Source organism: Hetaerina americana, unplaced genomic scaffold (assembly GCF_022747635.1).
Source record: "Hetaerina americana unplaced genomic scaffold, ioHetAmer1.1.p SCAF_9, whole genome shotgun sequence".
NCBI classification, from domain to species: domain Eukaryota; kingdom Metazoa; phylum Arthropoda; class Insecta; order Odonata; family Calopterygidae; genus Hetaerina; species Hetaerina americana.
Genome location: NW_027287538.1, coordinates 62,056,767 through 62,073,828, shown reverse-complemented (window position 1 = coordinate 62,073,828; position 17,062 = coordinate 62,056,767). Strand labels below are relative to the sequence as shown.

Below are 17,062 nucleotides of genomic sequence, written 5' to 3'. Positions count from 1 at the left end.
GATGCCATTATTGTTCAAGAAATTAACTCTTGAAATCATGTTTCTGAATATAATAAAAAAAGACTGATTCAACCCACGCCCCCACGGAGGAGATATATTTTAGCTAAAGCCGACAACCATAAGACTTTTAGGTGGGCTTACGTTTTTTTATTCACTATTGATTATAACAGGCACTGCAGGTTTTCTTCCCAATAAAAATCTTGGAAAAGTGGCTTGAGTACCAAAAAAAATGCATTTTAATAAATATCTAGAAACAAATGCTCAAAAATATTTACAACACACTTTGAACTTATCCAAATATGTGGGTGACCATTTTGATAATCAAGAAGATGCGAGAATTGTTTTGGATTTTTCGGGAGAAGAATTCCAACAAAATATTTTGTTGCAGTTAAAAAATTTAAGGAAGGAGCTGGAAAACACTTAGGATTAGAAAGGGTTAAGCTATCACACCAGTTCAATGCGTACAAGCAGGATGCAATAACAATGAGAACTTAAGGCCAAATAAACTCTAACATGAGGCAGTAAAACACTACAAGAGATTAAAATAAGAAGGCAGATAGTGTAAACATTTCCCTGCTGAATTATTTTAATGTACAAATTGAAATTTTGTCTACATCATCATTAGGTTTGGTCTGAAGTCTTCAATGACCTATTCTAATCAGTTAAATAATGCCCACAACAAAAAAGAGGAAAATAGGAATTGGAACATTTTCAAATAAGACAAAAGTAGATAGTTGATGTGGATGCCATGATTAGGCCTTATGAAGAATTTTTAGAAAAGAAAGAATAGCCATGCTAGAGGGAATAAGGGGGATAGGTCACAGGACATGAAAACTTCATGAAGCAAAAATGTTGTATTGCAATCAAATAAAAAACTTAATAAAATATCTTGGGGTGAGAATTCATTCCATACTCCCATAAAACCTCCAATTTGGCAAACAATATACCTCTCTAGTATGTCAATACATTTACTTATAATTAATTCAATCTTTCAGACAAATTTAACACAAAATAACTGGCCCTCCACACTACTGGGTGTACAATTTACACCTTTTCCCCATTTTTCTACATTATTACAGCTGTTAAAACCTCATTTTGACTTTTTAATTGCCTGGAATCTGTCATCATTCAATCTATTAAAGTGCAAGGTTGAGGGTTTATCAGCAATATATATTAAAGTATGTGGGATATGAATGTAAACAAAGTAATAGTGTGCATATTACCCATCTATGGTTCAATTTACATTTATGCAAGAAACAAAAAATTCCTTTTGACTTAATTCTTAAAAGGTACTATACATTGACATCAGCATTTTCCATAATTTAGTGATACTTATGTCCACAAATACATGGCTTTTCATTCAGTATTTGTATGCTGATCATAACATTCTAGTATACCATGTAAATCCACTTATTCTAGGAGGAAACAAGTTCCCCTTTGCTTCTCTTCCAGGTCTAGCCATGGCTTTTCCGAAAATATTGTACACAACATTTTCCATTATAAATTCCCCTTTCATTACATCTAAGCATCTTTACCTTTTGGAATTCAACCACCAAAATTAGCCACACTAGTGAGGACCAAGACTGGTACCGTGATACACTGTGCACTACTGAGAGAGACCTGGACATTACTACGACATATGTAACACAGGAAAATGTATTTCACTTTAGTAGAGAAGTTTATTGTATCAATATTGTATACATTCATTAAACTTTTGCACAGCAAATTTGTACTATTCATTTAAAATTCTAAAAAATAATCGATTGCGTCAACTTTGTTTTCCAAAATTCATGGCAGGTCACACAATCATTGGTTCCACCTTCACATTTGACATTACAATGATTTAAGATACTTCATGCACATTTATAAATCTGATACTTGAATATTTGAAACAAGATTAAAATGGAGCTATCTTCAGAGTCTTATATTAAAATTCCATTTATACAAATATTTATACATTACAATAGAGCGCTGATTCTATTTAAACATTCACACATTTTCTATACAAAAATTTACAAATGGACTTCCAAAATCAGTAAAGTACACATTATAAAAAATAATATACAAAGATCTTTACAATTCTCACAACTACAGACTTGAGCAGAGAAGAATTCTCACAACTACAGACAAAACCACATCACAACAAAAAATAATTGGTAACAAAAAATGTACACAGTCCTTTCCACTGGATGTTAAAAAATGCATTCCCACTATATCACAGTGGAAACTTTCTGGAAAGATATTCTTATGATGTCTGAAATGGATAGACACAAAAGATTTTTCTGACATATTCCTCCAATTCATCACAGGAAATTCTGGATTAATTCTACAATAAATAAAAGTACTCTAAGAGGAAATCCTATTAGACATACAGCCACCATTAAGGCATGTACTTCATTCATAGGTGAATTCTTCAGGAAATGAGACTATACAAAATAGGACATCATTCATCAAGCCCCAAATCTTTGTCATCCAGTAGTGGGATAAGAGCAACTTCCAGAAATATCCTGAAAAACATAAAACACCTTATTTGTAATATCATTAAAAAAACCAGATTGAATTGAGGTCCCAGATATGGCTATTCAAGTTTTAAACTTAAGGTGGAATACAAGAAATGGTCAATGCTTTACAATGTGAATGGTCAGATTACAACTCACAGTAATTAGTCAAAAAAATCTCGGAAAGGATAGATTGCAACACTATATCATATTAATTAACATACAATGGCAAAGGGATTTTGCGGAGGGAAGGAAGATAAGAGTGATAGGGGGGAGAACGTTAGGCAAACAAGGAACTGGGTAAGAATAGGATAGGCACACAGAATGGAATGAAGGAAGTATGAGGAATTGAAGAGGGGATTTATTTAGTGTCATCAGGTGGTTTTGTTACAAGAGACAAGTAAATGTATAGGTTTACAATTGTATAGGCTGATCCAATCAAAACCTACCTTGGCTAGTGGAATACCAACAATATTTATAATAGGAATAACCAATGCCAAATTTGGAGACTTGTTTTCTGTCAGTAGTATTGGAATAAATGGAAAAAATAATTCTTATCACCAAAGAGGCAATGTATAAAAAAATACATAGTTGATGGAAAGTTTAAAATCATTTTTTAAAGAATTGACCAGACCACAAGTATTTCACTAACCCAAGTTAGATTCACCCCATAAACTGTTAAAACTTTAGTAGAAAGGCATAAACCTTATAAGAGTACAATTTTTACATTAGTGTTAAAATCAGAAGAATATTCAGGTTGAAAGACTTTCCACAAGAATTGGTTGCTGCATATACTATATAGTCTATCCAGATTGGCTGTTGGTGCCCGCCATCTTCATTGCTTGTCAGTGGATTCTTTTGAAAAACTTTTCTAAGCCAAAGAGAGTGCAACCATATTCTAAGCTTAAATCTCTGGTGATTGGCAAGCCTTGCATATCAACCCCAGAAAATATTTTCTTTATCAACGACCTTCAGTTACAATGAAACAGCTTCCAGATTGTTCAAATGCTCATTGGGCAAGCACTCCAGTGACTCAGAATAAAATTTTCAAAGTCTCATCCATTGCAAACCAAGTACAGCATTCACCTGGACACACCAATTTTTAGGAATCAATGGGTCAAAGGAAATAGATATTTTCCTAAGTTGATATGCAAGGCTAGAGAAATTTTCAAAAAGCAAGAGAATTTCAACAACAGCAAATTGATTCCACATTTTTTGGATTAAAATTTTTTTTCAAAGGAACTAATGACAAACAAATCAGAGCCGTGAATACTTATAATACCTAATACAAAAGATACCTTTTTGATAGGGTGATAATAGCACTGGTAATTATGGAAGGTGTAAAGAGACAATTCATACCTCACCAATTCAAATAAAGTGGAGCACATTAGTTTTAGTTGAATTAGTTTATACTTAATTTAATGTCCCCTATGTGGCCCCTAAGAGAGTACTATTCCACCATATTTTATAAGACATATGAAATAAATAATTCAACATTTTATCAACATCAAAATACCATAAAATAATTAGGTATAGCTGTAAAAAATCAGATACTCATGAGCAGCAATTGGAAAATCATCTTTACCTGTGGGAGTACTTGTTTTTGATGGTTTGACAGTTTTCACGTGGTTCCTTGTGGATCATGGCATTTAGTTCGTACGTCAAGTCCTTTATTTCACTTAAAGTGTAACCTGAGAAAAAACTCACATTTAATAAGTCATAAATAAGCCTCAGAAAAAACTTTTCCCCAAAATGCATTAACTATTACCTGAATAGTACTCAAGTGTAGGATTCCAGCCACCTAATCGAAGCATTTTCAAAGCAAGTAGTAATGATGCTGCACCCATTTTGGAATCTGAGCGGGATATGAATCTGTATTCCATTAAGGATGACTCCAGAATATATCGAGCCAGGGTCAACAATTGCATTGATGACTTGATGCACTAAAATCATAATTTTATAACTTATTAGAATAAAAAAAACATTTGATTTTCAGCATAGGAAATATTCACACCAATCCTTAACCTGTACCAATGAAGTCAACCGTTTAAAGAATCTTCAGCACATCCAATTAAGACTCCCTTAAAACATTTCACCAATGAAATAGCACACATTTGTAATGCACAACTGAAACTAAAATCAAGCTATAAGCTATACTCCACCTTTTCATTCAGCTCATAATTTTCAAGCCATTGCCATTTCAATGATTACCTTTTTAAACACCAATGCATATGCTTGATTTGGAATAGGTCTGACTACCTTTATCCCACCATATTTTTCACTTAATCTCTCCCATTAGTCCTCCCAGTTACCAGTTCTACCCATCTGTGCATACAAGACCACATAAAGCACTCCAAAAATGTGTGACAATATGTGTTAGAACATCATAAAATGAAGAAGAAGATAACCTTTAACAGAGTGCACCTTAGTAGCAGTTTGGCACAGTAGAACTATATAGAAAGATAAGCCAATATTGATAATTAGACAAAATTTAGCATGGGGAAGAGGTGGCACGTAGTGGAAAGTTTAGGTGCAAAAGCATATTACTATTCTGCACATAAGTTTAAAATAAGCTATCAAATTATCAAATATAAGTTTTCCAAAGTCTTAGAAAGCGATGGCAATATCTATTGGGTTAAGATTGGAAATACATAATCCCATAGAAGTGGTGGCAAGGGTTGAGCCATTAAACCTGCAATATAGGAGCCTTGTTTTAAAAACTGACTAATCTGACAGCACATTAAGAAATTTGGTTTAAAATACCATAAACAGCATGTTTGCCACACTGATGAAGTCGCATCCAAAGAATGTTAGAGAGCACAGAAGAAGGAATTCGTGTCCCCTGAATTTTCTTGCATGATTTATCACTAAAATATTTTAAGGTTTCCATTAATTGTTAAATCCAAATCTTTTAAACAGTATAATAAAAAAACGGAATATATTGTAAGCTGTAGTGTTTTTTCTACCCTAAATTGAAACAAAAACAACAATCACAAAGTTTTGCTATCTTCTACTTTTTATAGACTGTTTTACCTTCACTGACTTGATTGATTTATTGCCATAGTAATAGGAATACTGAAGAGGATTTACTTTAGAAACACCTCAACTGATATATGAATTTAGTTTATTATAAAAAATCACAGCATTTATCAGATGAAAAGGTAGCACCAAAAATAGTCCATGAATAAAGCAGGGGAATATTGGCTATCTTCCAATTACATTTGGTTATGACAGACAATGTTGCACTATATTAGCAAATGACCAGAAGTTTTAAGGTGATGATCATCAATAACAGAAAATTTTTAAAATTCATGATATTGGTTAAACATTGATATTGGGTCAAAAGAATGTCTTGCATGTGGGACAAATCTTTCACAAACTAAACTCCATTAACAAATACAATGTGACCTTTAGCTGAGGACCATTGGTGAGGGAGGAGGGAATTCGAGCATATATGTAGTTCACTGGGGCATCCAGTAATCATCACAATAGAAGTCAATGAGCAGTAGAAATGAGTTGCCATCATTAAGGGCATTCAGGGTCAAAATGCTGCTTGTGGAGAGTCAGCTGTCATGGGAGATACACAATGGATAAACACAAGCCATGAACATCTTGAATGAGAGCAGAGAACCACAACCATCACCAAATCACATTTAATTTCAAGGGCACATCTGTGCCTTTAGCATGACACTGTAATGAACATCCAATACAAGGGTGGTCTCATAAGTACCAGAGCACTCTGATTTCGGAGTAGCCAAATTTCAGATTCATTAGCTATAAAGTGGCTATTTGTGTAGTGAGGCTAAAGAAGAGCACAATGCAGGAATATCATAACAAATGAAAAGATTGAAATCTAATGAAGTGTGGACCTTTGTAAAGCCACGACAGCAATATTGTGATTATAACAAAATGAGTACACTATGGCAAAGAGAGAGGAATAGCAGTATTGACATAAAGTCACCCAGAGATATAATTTAGTGTATGGAATTGACATGGAATCGGGCTTCTGTTGTGGAATGCAAGTTAGTAGTATTGACTACTGCTTCATTAGTTGAAAATTGATTGGTTTTGCAAATAATACATAAATGCAAAGCGTGTATGTCTTGATAGTGGAATCAAGAAAATTATTTAGATTTCCCAAAGGGCATTTGCTGAAAAAGATTACAACTCACACTGGTTCTGAGTGAAGTGGTTTGCAAGGAAATAAAGATGATGGGTATTAGATAAATTAGAGAGGTGTGCAATTTCTGGGACCTTAAAGTAACATATTGTGATAAGAAAAATGTTTACCTAAACCATGAGATTTGTGCTAAGACTTGGGAATTTCATAATAAAAAATGCTGAAGGACTTAAGACACCTCTTGCGGTGAATTATTACAATAATTTTGTCTTCAGAATGGGAAGAAACCCATATTTGCACCAATAAAATGAAAGGCCATGGAAATCTCTTCTAAATGATTAATTTAAACTTGGCCAGACAAGGTCCCTTTTTGCAAACAAAGTGAGCATAACAGTGATTTGGCTAATATTAGGAATTTATTTAGTTACATGAAGCTGTCCATTGTTACTCCAACAACAAGATCTTTCTATTGTAGTTGGAACAACTAAAACAAGGCTTGTCTTTGTATTTTGCACATCCATTTTAATTGAGTGAAAGACATTAGATAGGAAGTACAATGGTGGTTTTGAATCCATGTTAGCAGGTGAATCTATTAGCTGAAGGAGTTTTAAACAAGAATATTAATATTTTATACTAAGATTAAAGCAAGTTGTGGTTTTGCTAGTTAGATTGGATGTATATTTGCAAAAGCTGTGCAAATTTTTTTCCAGATATAATGAACACCACAAGTCAAACCAAATATGAGGTGGTATTAGAAAGAGTTAGGACAAACAAAAAGTTTTAAATCTTTAAGGAGGCAGCAAATGTTGCATAGTTACTGTTAATCAAATAAAAATTTCATGGTATTCCGATGAAAATGTCCAATTCAAACATGGCAGAAATATATTCTTTACTAGCTCCAAGAAAATTGCCAAACTTATTCTGTTATTGTTCTATTTGGTTATTTTAATTGATTGTGACATGATGGGGGAGGAGTTCAAACAATTTGCTTTCCATGTGTGTTTTATTTTTTGCAACATAATGTAAAGTGCAAAAAGAAAGAAATATTGAGATATTTTCTAGGAAATTAGCATTTTGAACTGATTGATCAAAGGGGATTCAGCAGCTACTTGTGATGATTTTTAGGGAAATTGGTTGCAGGGAAATTCCAGTCAGGTGACTCAATTAATTGCTACCGATGTCACTTATTGACTGTTTGTGGATATTATGTTGACTGTCAGTTTTTACAACAGTATCAAAAAATATAGAATCCTCTACACTCACTACATGCAGCTGGGCACCAATAATATTAAACAATTTACTAATTTTTCAACTTTGTAAAACACACAATGTTTTGTGATTGGCTGAAACTATATGACGATGAGGGAAAGAGGTTATCTATAATGAAGTATTTAGTTGATAACTGCAATAAACCTACTGAAATAAAACCATTTCACCGTTGCCAACTGGTTAAGGGAGCAGAGTGCATCCCCACTTTAACCAATAAAAACAAAAATTAAACCCTAAAAAATTGTTTGGCAGTGAGAGTAGAGATAATCTAATACTAAGCCCAATGGTGAGGGAAATGTAATATGCATTAAGGTAGCAGGACTACTTCCCCTGTGCTGCCAGCAGATCCCCACGAAGATTGACATTCAGAACTAATCCCAGACCCACTGGGCCCTAGCCCAATGATTTAACCATTGAATTAAATTACCCACCAGAGCTGATAAAGACCATGTATGTATCCAACGAAATTCGAAAATATATGGATGACCTTCACACTAAATATAATACAAGTATGCTCAGATGCAGAAAGAGAATGTAACGAAATTGAGAAGAGAATTATTCTGGGATATTATGTGCAGAAAAAGTACTCACTCAACATAGACAATGTGAGTAGAAGGTATACTTTAAGGATTGCACAGAAATTTCAGGACAAATATAAGAAGGTACAACAAGATGAGTCAGTTTCTAATACATAAACATTCCAGTCAACTGCACACAGAACAGTAAGAACCATGTTAATGTAATTTTAAAAACTTTGTTTAAATGAAAGGCACATACCCTTGCATAGCGACGAAGAAATCTATAAGATAATGGTATCCCCAAGTTGAAGTCAAGGGTCTTAAGAATTAGGATTTCCATTGACATAAATTCAGTTCGTGAATAGGCTCCATCACAAACAAGTTTGAAGTCCTCCACTGTAGGCAAATGCTTTTCCTGAAATGAGGTATTAGGTTAGATAAGCTTTGCCAGGGGCAATGGATACATGCACAAATAATGTGATGGAATAAAACTTACATCATATTTACTGGCAATGAATGCAGCTGTGGCCCCTAGAAGCTGCAACTTCTCCTTGGACAATTCCCTATTGTAACTACTCAAGAATAAATCAACTATCTTCACAGCTAAATATAACGTTTCGTGATTCAACTCAAATGTTTCCTGCACCTCCACCATCCAATCCACAAGGAACGCTCGCATTTCAGCAGTGATACCTCTATGCTTCTTTAAATACGACCCATCAACGACAAAACAAGCCTGTAATTTGAATGCCATTTAGTGAAATATAATACTCAATTGACAAAAATTCACGAAATAGGAAATTTACCTCTTTTGATTTGAGATAAGAAAAAATGTCCATGGCATAGCAAGATGCCAGGTAAGGATCATTCCAAGTCTCACGATCGAAATCTTCCACATCAGGTGGGAGAGAAGAGTGCACTGCAAGAGAAGTTGATGTTGTTGAGGGTCCGGCCTGGTTGACACCATTCCTATCTTCGCTAATGGCCGAAGCTGCATAGGATTTTTTTGCTCCAGACTCGCCTGAGTTCGTATCGGAGAGGCTTGCAGCTGACAAACTGAAATAAAATGTAACATCAGAATTCACGTCACTACTTGAATAAGTTATGTCCAAGACGATGTATCACTCACCTTTCCTCCAATGCCGTAACGTACAATAAGTTATCATCACTTTTAAGTGAGTCCAACGACGATCGTTCCAGGTTCTCTGCCACTACAGTTTCCTTAGGTCCGGCAGTCGTCACTGGTCCACTATTACAATCAGATTTGTTAACCGTGATTTCAGATTTCTTTCTTGGCTCAGGCGGCGCCGACTTTACTGCATAGTTCTGAGCTAGTTTTGGCCGCGGATTTGCAATCCCTTTGTTAGCCAAAGGAGGCGGTTTTGGTTGAGTTACCATATTTTGCTTCACACGTGGTCTCAATATCATTGACCCTGGCATTATGTTCTCCAATTCCTGTCTAAGATTGGTGTATTTCATGGAGTCATTTGACACCACACGGATTGATCGGTTTTCCCCCTATACGTAATATAAAAATATTTAACTCACGCAAACTTCGTTTAAAAAAATACCTCGAAATCAATTCAATACTTACATTAGTATTATCCACCAGCGGCTTCTTCGTTTGCTCATCTTTCTTCGGAGAGAAGTTGGCCTTCCTTTTAGTACCCTCGCCAGTTTTCTTTGAATTTGTTCCCGAATTGACATATTTTACTCTGAGTAAGCCAGTCCCTTTTCTTAAGAATGGAAATGGTTTCTTTGAACTCTTCAGATCCATTGCGTCCGATTTTGCAGAAGGTATGGGATACTTTAAAAGAAAGATGCAAACTTTAAATGGATCCAAAACTTAAATGGACGTGTTTGTAACGGACAAATCATCACACCTGCTCCTGGTTTTAGGAAGCATGTTCCCGAAGAAGTAGCAATAATTCAAAGACAAAATGGTAAATAATAATTTCCTTTCTTATATGCATCAAAATATTGTACTTACCACTCCTAACTAAGTTCTTGTGGCTAATTCGCAAACGGAGAATACGACTGCTTAGACAGCAGGACTTTTCAAACTGCTACGACTTTCGGTTTAACTTGAACTTCATTGGCTGACGCACGCTAGCTCGACGTTTGACGAGACACCTATGAGTAGAATCCGATTGCCATCTTGAAGGAAAAAGGAGGTCATTTAAAAATATAATACCAATTGTTTAAAGATATAGTTCGTGTATTTCCATTTTATATGTATAATATTTCTAAAAAGTGAAAATATTGTGAAATAATCATTTTCAAAAATATCATCACTCTACAAAAATACAAGAAGCATTTTTGCCATTGCATCATGAAAAACTTGTCAGGATGATTCATGACAGGAATTTAAGCAAAACGTTATCAAATTCTGTCTGTTACTCAAAACTGAAGGGGAAAAAAATCATAATTCGAGTCATCCATCGGATATTTTAAGATGATAATTCTCAGTTTGAAATAGTTTCAAAAGTGTAATATTTCAAACATTATAAATCTGTATTAATAATACTTTACTCGAATTTTCATCCTACCAATGCTGCTAAATGTTCATGCAGAGTTACAGATGTTATAAATTAAAAAATAATTTATAGCAAATAATCTAGAATCGTGGAAAATCGTTTAATTTTCTTTCATTTCACAGCTACATTAGTTGTATATTAGTGCAATACATCCGGATTGGCATTAATAATACTGTCTTTCAGTTAATGAGCAATTTAACGTCCGGTTTTGAACTTAACTATTTATCATAATACTACCAGTCATAAAACTAAATTTTAGTCATTCAAAATTTACTGGTCATAAGACAAGTTTATTTGCATACTTTAAATTTTATTTGTTAAATACAAATGAAATGGGTAAAAGCAAAACTATAATGAGTGCAGAAACAAACATTCCCGAGTCAAAGCATCTAGGCTCATCACAGAAAGTTATTGTTCCCCAATGATGTCTATTGATTGTTGTATGAACCTTCTGGTATGAAAAGCAATAAATTACTATAATTATTCTGATTTTTCACAAACCTTTGTAATATGTCCATTTTCCTAAGTCCAATCCACCAAAGCAGAATTGTGGCAATACATTGCAAGCAGAATGGTCAGAAAGAGAAGTCATATATGAACCAACAATGTGTGTCACTGTGTAGTTCACTATCCTTGGCAACATGTGTTATTAATGGAACTTAATGCAAATGACAACTTTAAACTTGTAGATTGTTTCAAACATTCTGAGGAGGGATTCCCTTGTGAAATCGATTCAATAGATTATTCAATTGGCCACAATAGCATATTTCCAGAAGTTCATGGCAAATATGAGAGAACCCAAAGAGAGAAATGTTTTGCCATGCAGATACTTGAGATGTTCTGGTTGATACATCTGCTGGTCACATGACTATCTTGCCCCTATTTCCTCTACTCCCTCCCTGCACACTTCCTCATATTAGTATGGTCAACATTTTTAAATGGTGCTTGTCTATTACTTTTGGGAGAGGTTAATCAATCATAAGATACCTTAACTTATGACATTCCGTAATAACATATTAATAATAATATTTATTGGTCTCAGGACTTAACAAAGTAAAATATAGGATAAGTCAGAGAACAAACAATTAGCTGTTTCAGTGTTCGGAAGACTCCAGAACTTCCACACTATAATAGCATTTATCTAAAAAAGAATGCCTAAAATAGTTCTTAAATGTACCCCTAGAAGTAGCAGATTTTATGCCTAGGGGCCGATAGTGGAAAGTTTTGATGGCCACATGAAAGGGACTAATATTATACATAGCAGAAGAGTTGCAGAGCTAATGTACATTAACACTTGGTTGAGTATTATGCCCATGTACCTGAGCATTGGAGATTTGCCGTTTTACATTATCCTTAACATGCATACATAAGTAATAAATATATAGAAAAGGTAAAGTTAGAATTTTCAATTATTTAAAATAAGGTTTGCAAGTTTACCATAAGAATATTTTTGTTATATAGCTATTACATCTTTTATGCATTATAAAAACTATGGGAACCAGGTGATGCTCCCCAAAAAATAATTCTGTAGCTCTTATGTGACTGAAAGTTGCCATAGAAAACCATAATCAGTATATATAAATTTACAATGTTTCATAGAATAAATCCACCTTTTAGCGAAGTAGAACATAGGCCATTGGTATGGTACCCCCAATTTAAGGACTCATCAATAGGCAAACCTAAAAACTTGGTGTTGTGTATGCTTTCTATGGGTTTGCCTTTTAAGCAGAGGTCTAACTGAGGCACTTCCCTCCCGTTTTTTAAATTGAATGTTATTTGTTTTTAGGACATTTACAAACAGTTTGTTAACATTAAACCAGTTTTCCAAGAGCAATAATGAGCTATCAAGCTTAGCTTGTAACAAGTCAGGGTCCTTGTGGCTCATTCCCAGAGTTGTATCATCTGCGTACAGAAGTATGTTGTTATTCTCAATATATCCTGGCGAATCGTTCATATAAAATAGAAATAATAATGGCCAAGGCAAGCTACCTTGTGGTACCCTGACACTTGTTTCTATGGGTGATAAGTGATTTATCACAGTCATAAATATAATGTTCTACTCAATGCCTTATCCTAATTGTTTTTAAGCTAAATCAAGTTCTTCGTCGGTTCTTCATACCTTTTGGCTGCCTTCATACCAACCAAAAAGTCTGCTCTCTTTCTTCCTTTCGCCTAATTCTCTTCTGTCCTTTTTAGAGCTTTTAAAATCCCACTCAATATTTGCCCTGCCCCCTTAATCCTTCCTCCTTTAGATTTAACCAAGCAACTTCCTCTCTTCTCTCAACATATTTCAAGTTACATTTGCCATCCTCTCTGTCTATATTTTTTGCCCAATTTTCTCCACACTTTTGGTGTAAAAACTATAAACACAGTAATCAACCTCAAGGTTGGTCTAATTTCACATAGGGTTGGGCTTAGACATGTGAAATTGATACTCTAGGGTAAGGGGGCCAAATCATTTCCCTGGGCTGCCTATGGTTTTCTAGAAAGTTATGATACCTGAAAAATCACATGGCTTGGGTGAAGATAAGTGCCCAGAGAGGCATGCCTGGAAATTGAACCCAGGCCCTCCTGACAGTAGTCCAAGTCTCTACCCCTGGACTACCATGCCTCCATACTTTTGGGATATCACATTATAATTGGCTCAGGAGTCTTCACATCATTATGAGTAGAATATACGAAAGTATTGATGATGTTTTCCCGGAGTGAACTATTTAAAAGTGCTTTTATGCTAACTTCTATATAATAAATCAAGCCCATTTATCAATTTTTTCTCTTTACGAGCAGTTGTATTCTTTCCTACAGAAATGCCATTATTTTTAAGATTGGCATGGAAAATCCTATGACATGTTCATGCATTTATAATCAAAAAGGAAAGAATTCATTAAATTTTCAATTAAAAGTGGAAATATACATGGTGTTCTTCATTTAATTACACAAACATGTTTGCTTGAACCCACTGTTTTTCAAAATGTTTTGAAACTCATTTTAAGCCTAAACAAAATGTTTTGTGAGCAAACCAAATAAGCAGTCAATATCTTATTTCTAACAATATGTGTGTGAACATTAGTTCTGTGAACAAACGTCATAATGACCAAAACCATGAATTGAACCCACTTTGGTCCAGCCAAGGATCTTAAGTTTCTGTGGCTTCAAGTAATCTCCACCTTTCCAGGGATGAACATGTGCTCAACCTGCTTTGGACAGTTTGTTCAACCAGCTACTTCATGCTCTTTATCAGATTCTCTGTCATGATGTGTTACTAGATCTCTAATATGGCCATTTCTATGCTTGCATTTTTACAAGAATTGTTTCCGGAGGTTCATCTCCCACAGCAAACAAACTTCAGACTACGAAAGAATACTGCTTGCCTGATGAATTCTGCCACTGACAATGCTCCATACTGTCTAATCTTCAAGAAACTCAACATTCTCCCAATCCCATGTGTTTACATGTATTTGCTATGCTAAGAAAAGATATGATGTAGTACTTAAAAATTCTGAAGTTTATAATAATCATACCCATGGCCATGACACATTACACTTGAAGCATGTCAGGAAAAAATTGAGTTCCACAAGACCAACAACCCCAGGTACGGTATTCATTACAAACAAAAGAAGGGTTTTCCTGTTTCATTTGTTATTCTCCAGGTGAGCACAAATTTTCTGGATGTACAGAATATAAATTAAACAATAGAAATGAGAGATTAATTAATGATATGATTGGTTAGTGGCTAATGAAGAACTGAAACTGTGACTATGTTTTCCTGGATGCTCCATGATGTCTTGCATCTGGACTAAAATGTTGGCCTACATTTCTCACAACAGCAGTTCAGTATGAAAGCAGAAGTTATTATTCCTTCTGCACCAGCTTTATCTTAGGTAACACCATGCCACATTCACCATTAAAAATAACCCAGGGGTGTCTAGAGCTTTAATAGACAGCTACAGTCAGTATTCAAGCATTGGCTGAAGAAGTCACAGAATAAGATGATGTAAGCTAGATCCAGTTATGCAATCTTAATGACCACATGGCAAAAACCCCAACTCATTTTTGTGATATAACAAAAATAACCAATCATTGTATTCAGAGAAACTCTGTTGAGTGGTACATATTATTATTTGTATTCAATCCTGAGAATGGAGCAGATATAAAATTGCTCTTTTTTGATATAGCTGATTAAAAATTCGCAACATTTGAAACTTAAGTGCTATTATCCAGTAATTTTTGAAAGATAATCACTTAACCATTCAATTCTAAATTTTTCTTTTAATACTCCCCATAATATTTTCATGAATCTGTAGCAATGGATCATAAGTATGATCATCAACATACTTGTCATCACTTTCCAAAAATATGCTATCATTAGAGTCACTTGAAAGTAATATTATAGTGATTTAATCATAATTTGGGGTTTGCTGCCTTCTTTCTACTTGTTGAAGTTACAATAGATGGTAGGATAGCCCAGAGGGTAGAGCAGTTGGCTACTCACAAGATAGCCTGGGTAATGCCTTTGAACAGCCTCTGCTAATCTCAAGATGTGTGAGACTTTATGGCACCAGAACATCCTGGGGAGCCATAAGTGGTACAGGGGAAAGGTTCCTGAATGTGTGAAATAAGATAATTATGGGGAACTTAATTAATAAAAATGCACCAATGTACCTACACAAAAGACAAGTGAAAGCTTACACAGCATAGTAGGAAAAATACTACAAGATGGAAACGTCATAAATTATGTGTGCTATGCTAGAATATCCAAGTTTTTCCTGGATTTTCCCCAGTACACCAATTCCCAGATTATCTGGGATTTCCTGGATGGGTGGAAACAGCTTAAGGTTACATGTGTTTAACAAGTTACCATCTGTATTTTGTGAGCAGTAACATGTGCGCTCCTTTAAAATTAAGTTGAGAAAGCTTTTAATAGAAAAGCTCTTCCATCCCCTGGATGAAATCTTCCAAGATAACTGCTTGTAATACTTGCATCCTGGTTGTTTCCACTTAATTTGATGAATTTTATATCAATGTGTTATGGTATCTAGATAACAAATATTATTATCATGTATCTGCGATGATTATTTCACTGATGCTTAGGATATCCTGAGCATGAAGGGCTTTTTTTCAGCAATCAATCAAAGGGACGAACATTTTTTATTTTGCACTAATAAAAGCAGAGGCCACTTAAACTCAAAATGCAAAACCAAGGAGTGATTTAATTTTGTATCTCTTCTCATTTACAACTATTCAAAGCCATCACCAATACGCACATACAAATTGAGTGCTACACCGATGTACTATATTGGTACAAGCAAATCATATTGACCGATCTTGTGATGTTCTCTTCCCTCCTTAGTTAATTTGTCCACCATAGGCTCGTGAAAAATCATACACATTGAATGGTTAAAATTCTATATGGCTCAACCTTGTGACAATGCATCTTGAACAATAAGAAAAAAATGTAAATTTTGCTAAACTTTATAGTGATAGAACTGGTTAGATCGCATATATGGCTTCATAGAATTGTACTTGAAGATTACATATAAGACACCCTTCTTACCTAAACTAACCATCTGAAGATGTGACATATGTGATGAATCTGATTGTACCATAATCAAGTTTGGTGTAATCTACAAACCCTTTCTAATATCTCAAGTTCACATTATTTTCCTCATAGGTTTTCATAACAGCTCATTAAAGTTATTATGTACATAAGAATGTACTCTTCTGATAACTACTATAAAAAAATGAGATATGAAAACATCATATGAAGTAAAATATGAGGATAAATATTATTTAAGGATAAGAAACAAACATTGAATATTGAACTGATGGAATTTTGTTCCACCACATATTTTATTGACTAGGTCCTCTTTATATATCACTCAAAACAACCATAGTATACAGGATTACCAAATATTTCAACAAAAATATCTTACTTACAATAAAATTATCTGATTCAGAATGCAAATCTTATGACAATTGGTTAGGAATCCAGCAGCTGCCATAATAAATGGAAAAAAATGAGATATAATATAAAAATCATAACATTTTACAAGACATGACTCCACTTCCTGCAAGCTCCCTTCCATTGTAGAAGGGGACGGTTCAAATGCCACATATCAC

General features: G+C 34.4%; 2 protein-coding genes across 2 annotated transcripts in view; both read right to left on the bottom strand.

Annotated features, from left to right (window-relative positions):
- Positions 1-1,666: 1,666 nt before the first annotated feature.
- Positions 1,667-10,506, bottom strand: CycB3 (cyclin B3). The gene is made up of 9 exons (XM_071597725.1): positions 10,396-10,506; positions 10,000-10,212; positions 9,535-9,923; positions 9,212-9,461; positions 8,902-9,141; positions 8,665-8,820; positions 4,267-4,441; positions 4,084-4,189; positions 1,667-2,507 (listed from the first exon to the last, which is right to left on the bottom strand). The coding sequence occupies exons 2-9, from the start codon at positions 10,180-10,182 to the stop codon at positions 2,444-2,446; spliced, it is 1,563 nt and encodes a 520-aa protein (XP_071453826.1). The 5' UTR covers positions 10,183-10,212; positions 10,396-10,506; the 3' UTR covers positions 1,667-2,443.
- A 6,280-nt stretch (positions 10,507-16,786) lies between these two features.
- The window catches only part of tweek (transmembrane protein KIAA1109 homolog tweek), a 120,856-nt gene continuing 120,580 nt past the window's right edge, over positions 16,787-17,062 (bottom strand). The window contains exon 78 of the mRNA XM_071597546.1: positions 16,787-17,062. This exon is cut by the window's right edge and continues 540 nt beyond it. The gene's annotated coding sequence lies outside the window, so the exon portion shown is untranslated.

What these genes read in the sequence shown, in the direction of transcription:
- CycB3 (XM_071597725.1), bottom strand. Translation starts at nt 10,182, where the DNA reads ATGGATCTGAAGAGTTCAAAGAAACCATTTCCATTCTTAAGAAAAGGG. An exon ending in TTCTTCGTCGCTATGCAAGG is followed by an intron (nt 4,442 to 8,664) that starts GTATGTGCCTTT and finishes TTATGATTTTAG; the next exon opens with TGCATCAAGTCATCAATGCA. An exon ending in TACACTTGAGTACTATTCAG is followed by an intron (nt 4,190 to 4,266) that starts GTAATAGTTAAT and finishes GTTTTTTCTCAG; the next exon opens with GTTACACTTTAAGTGAAATA.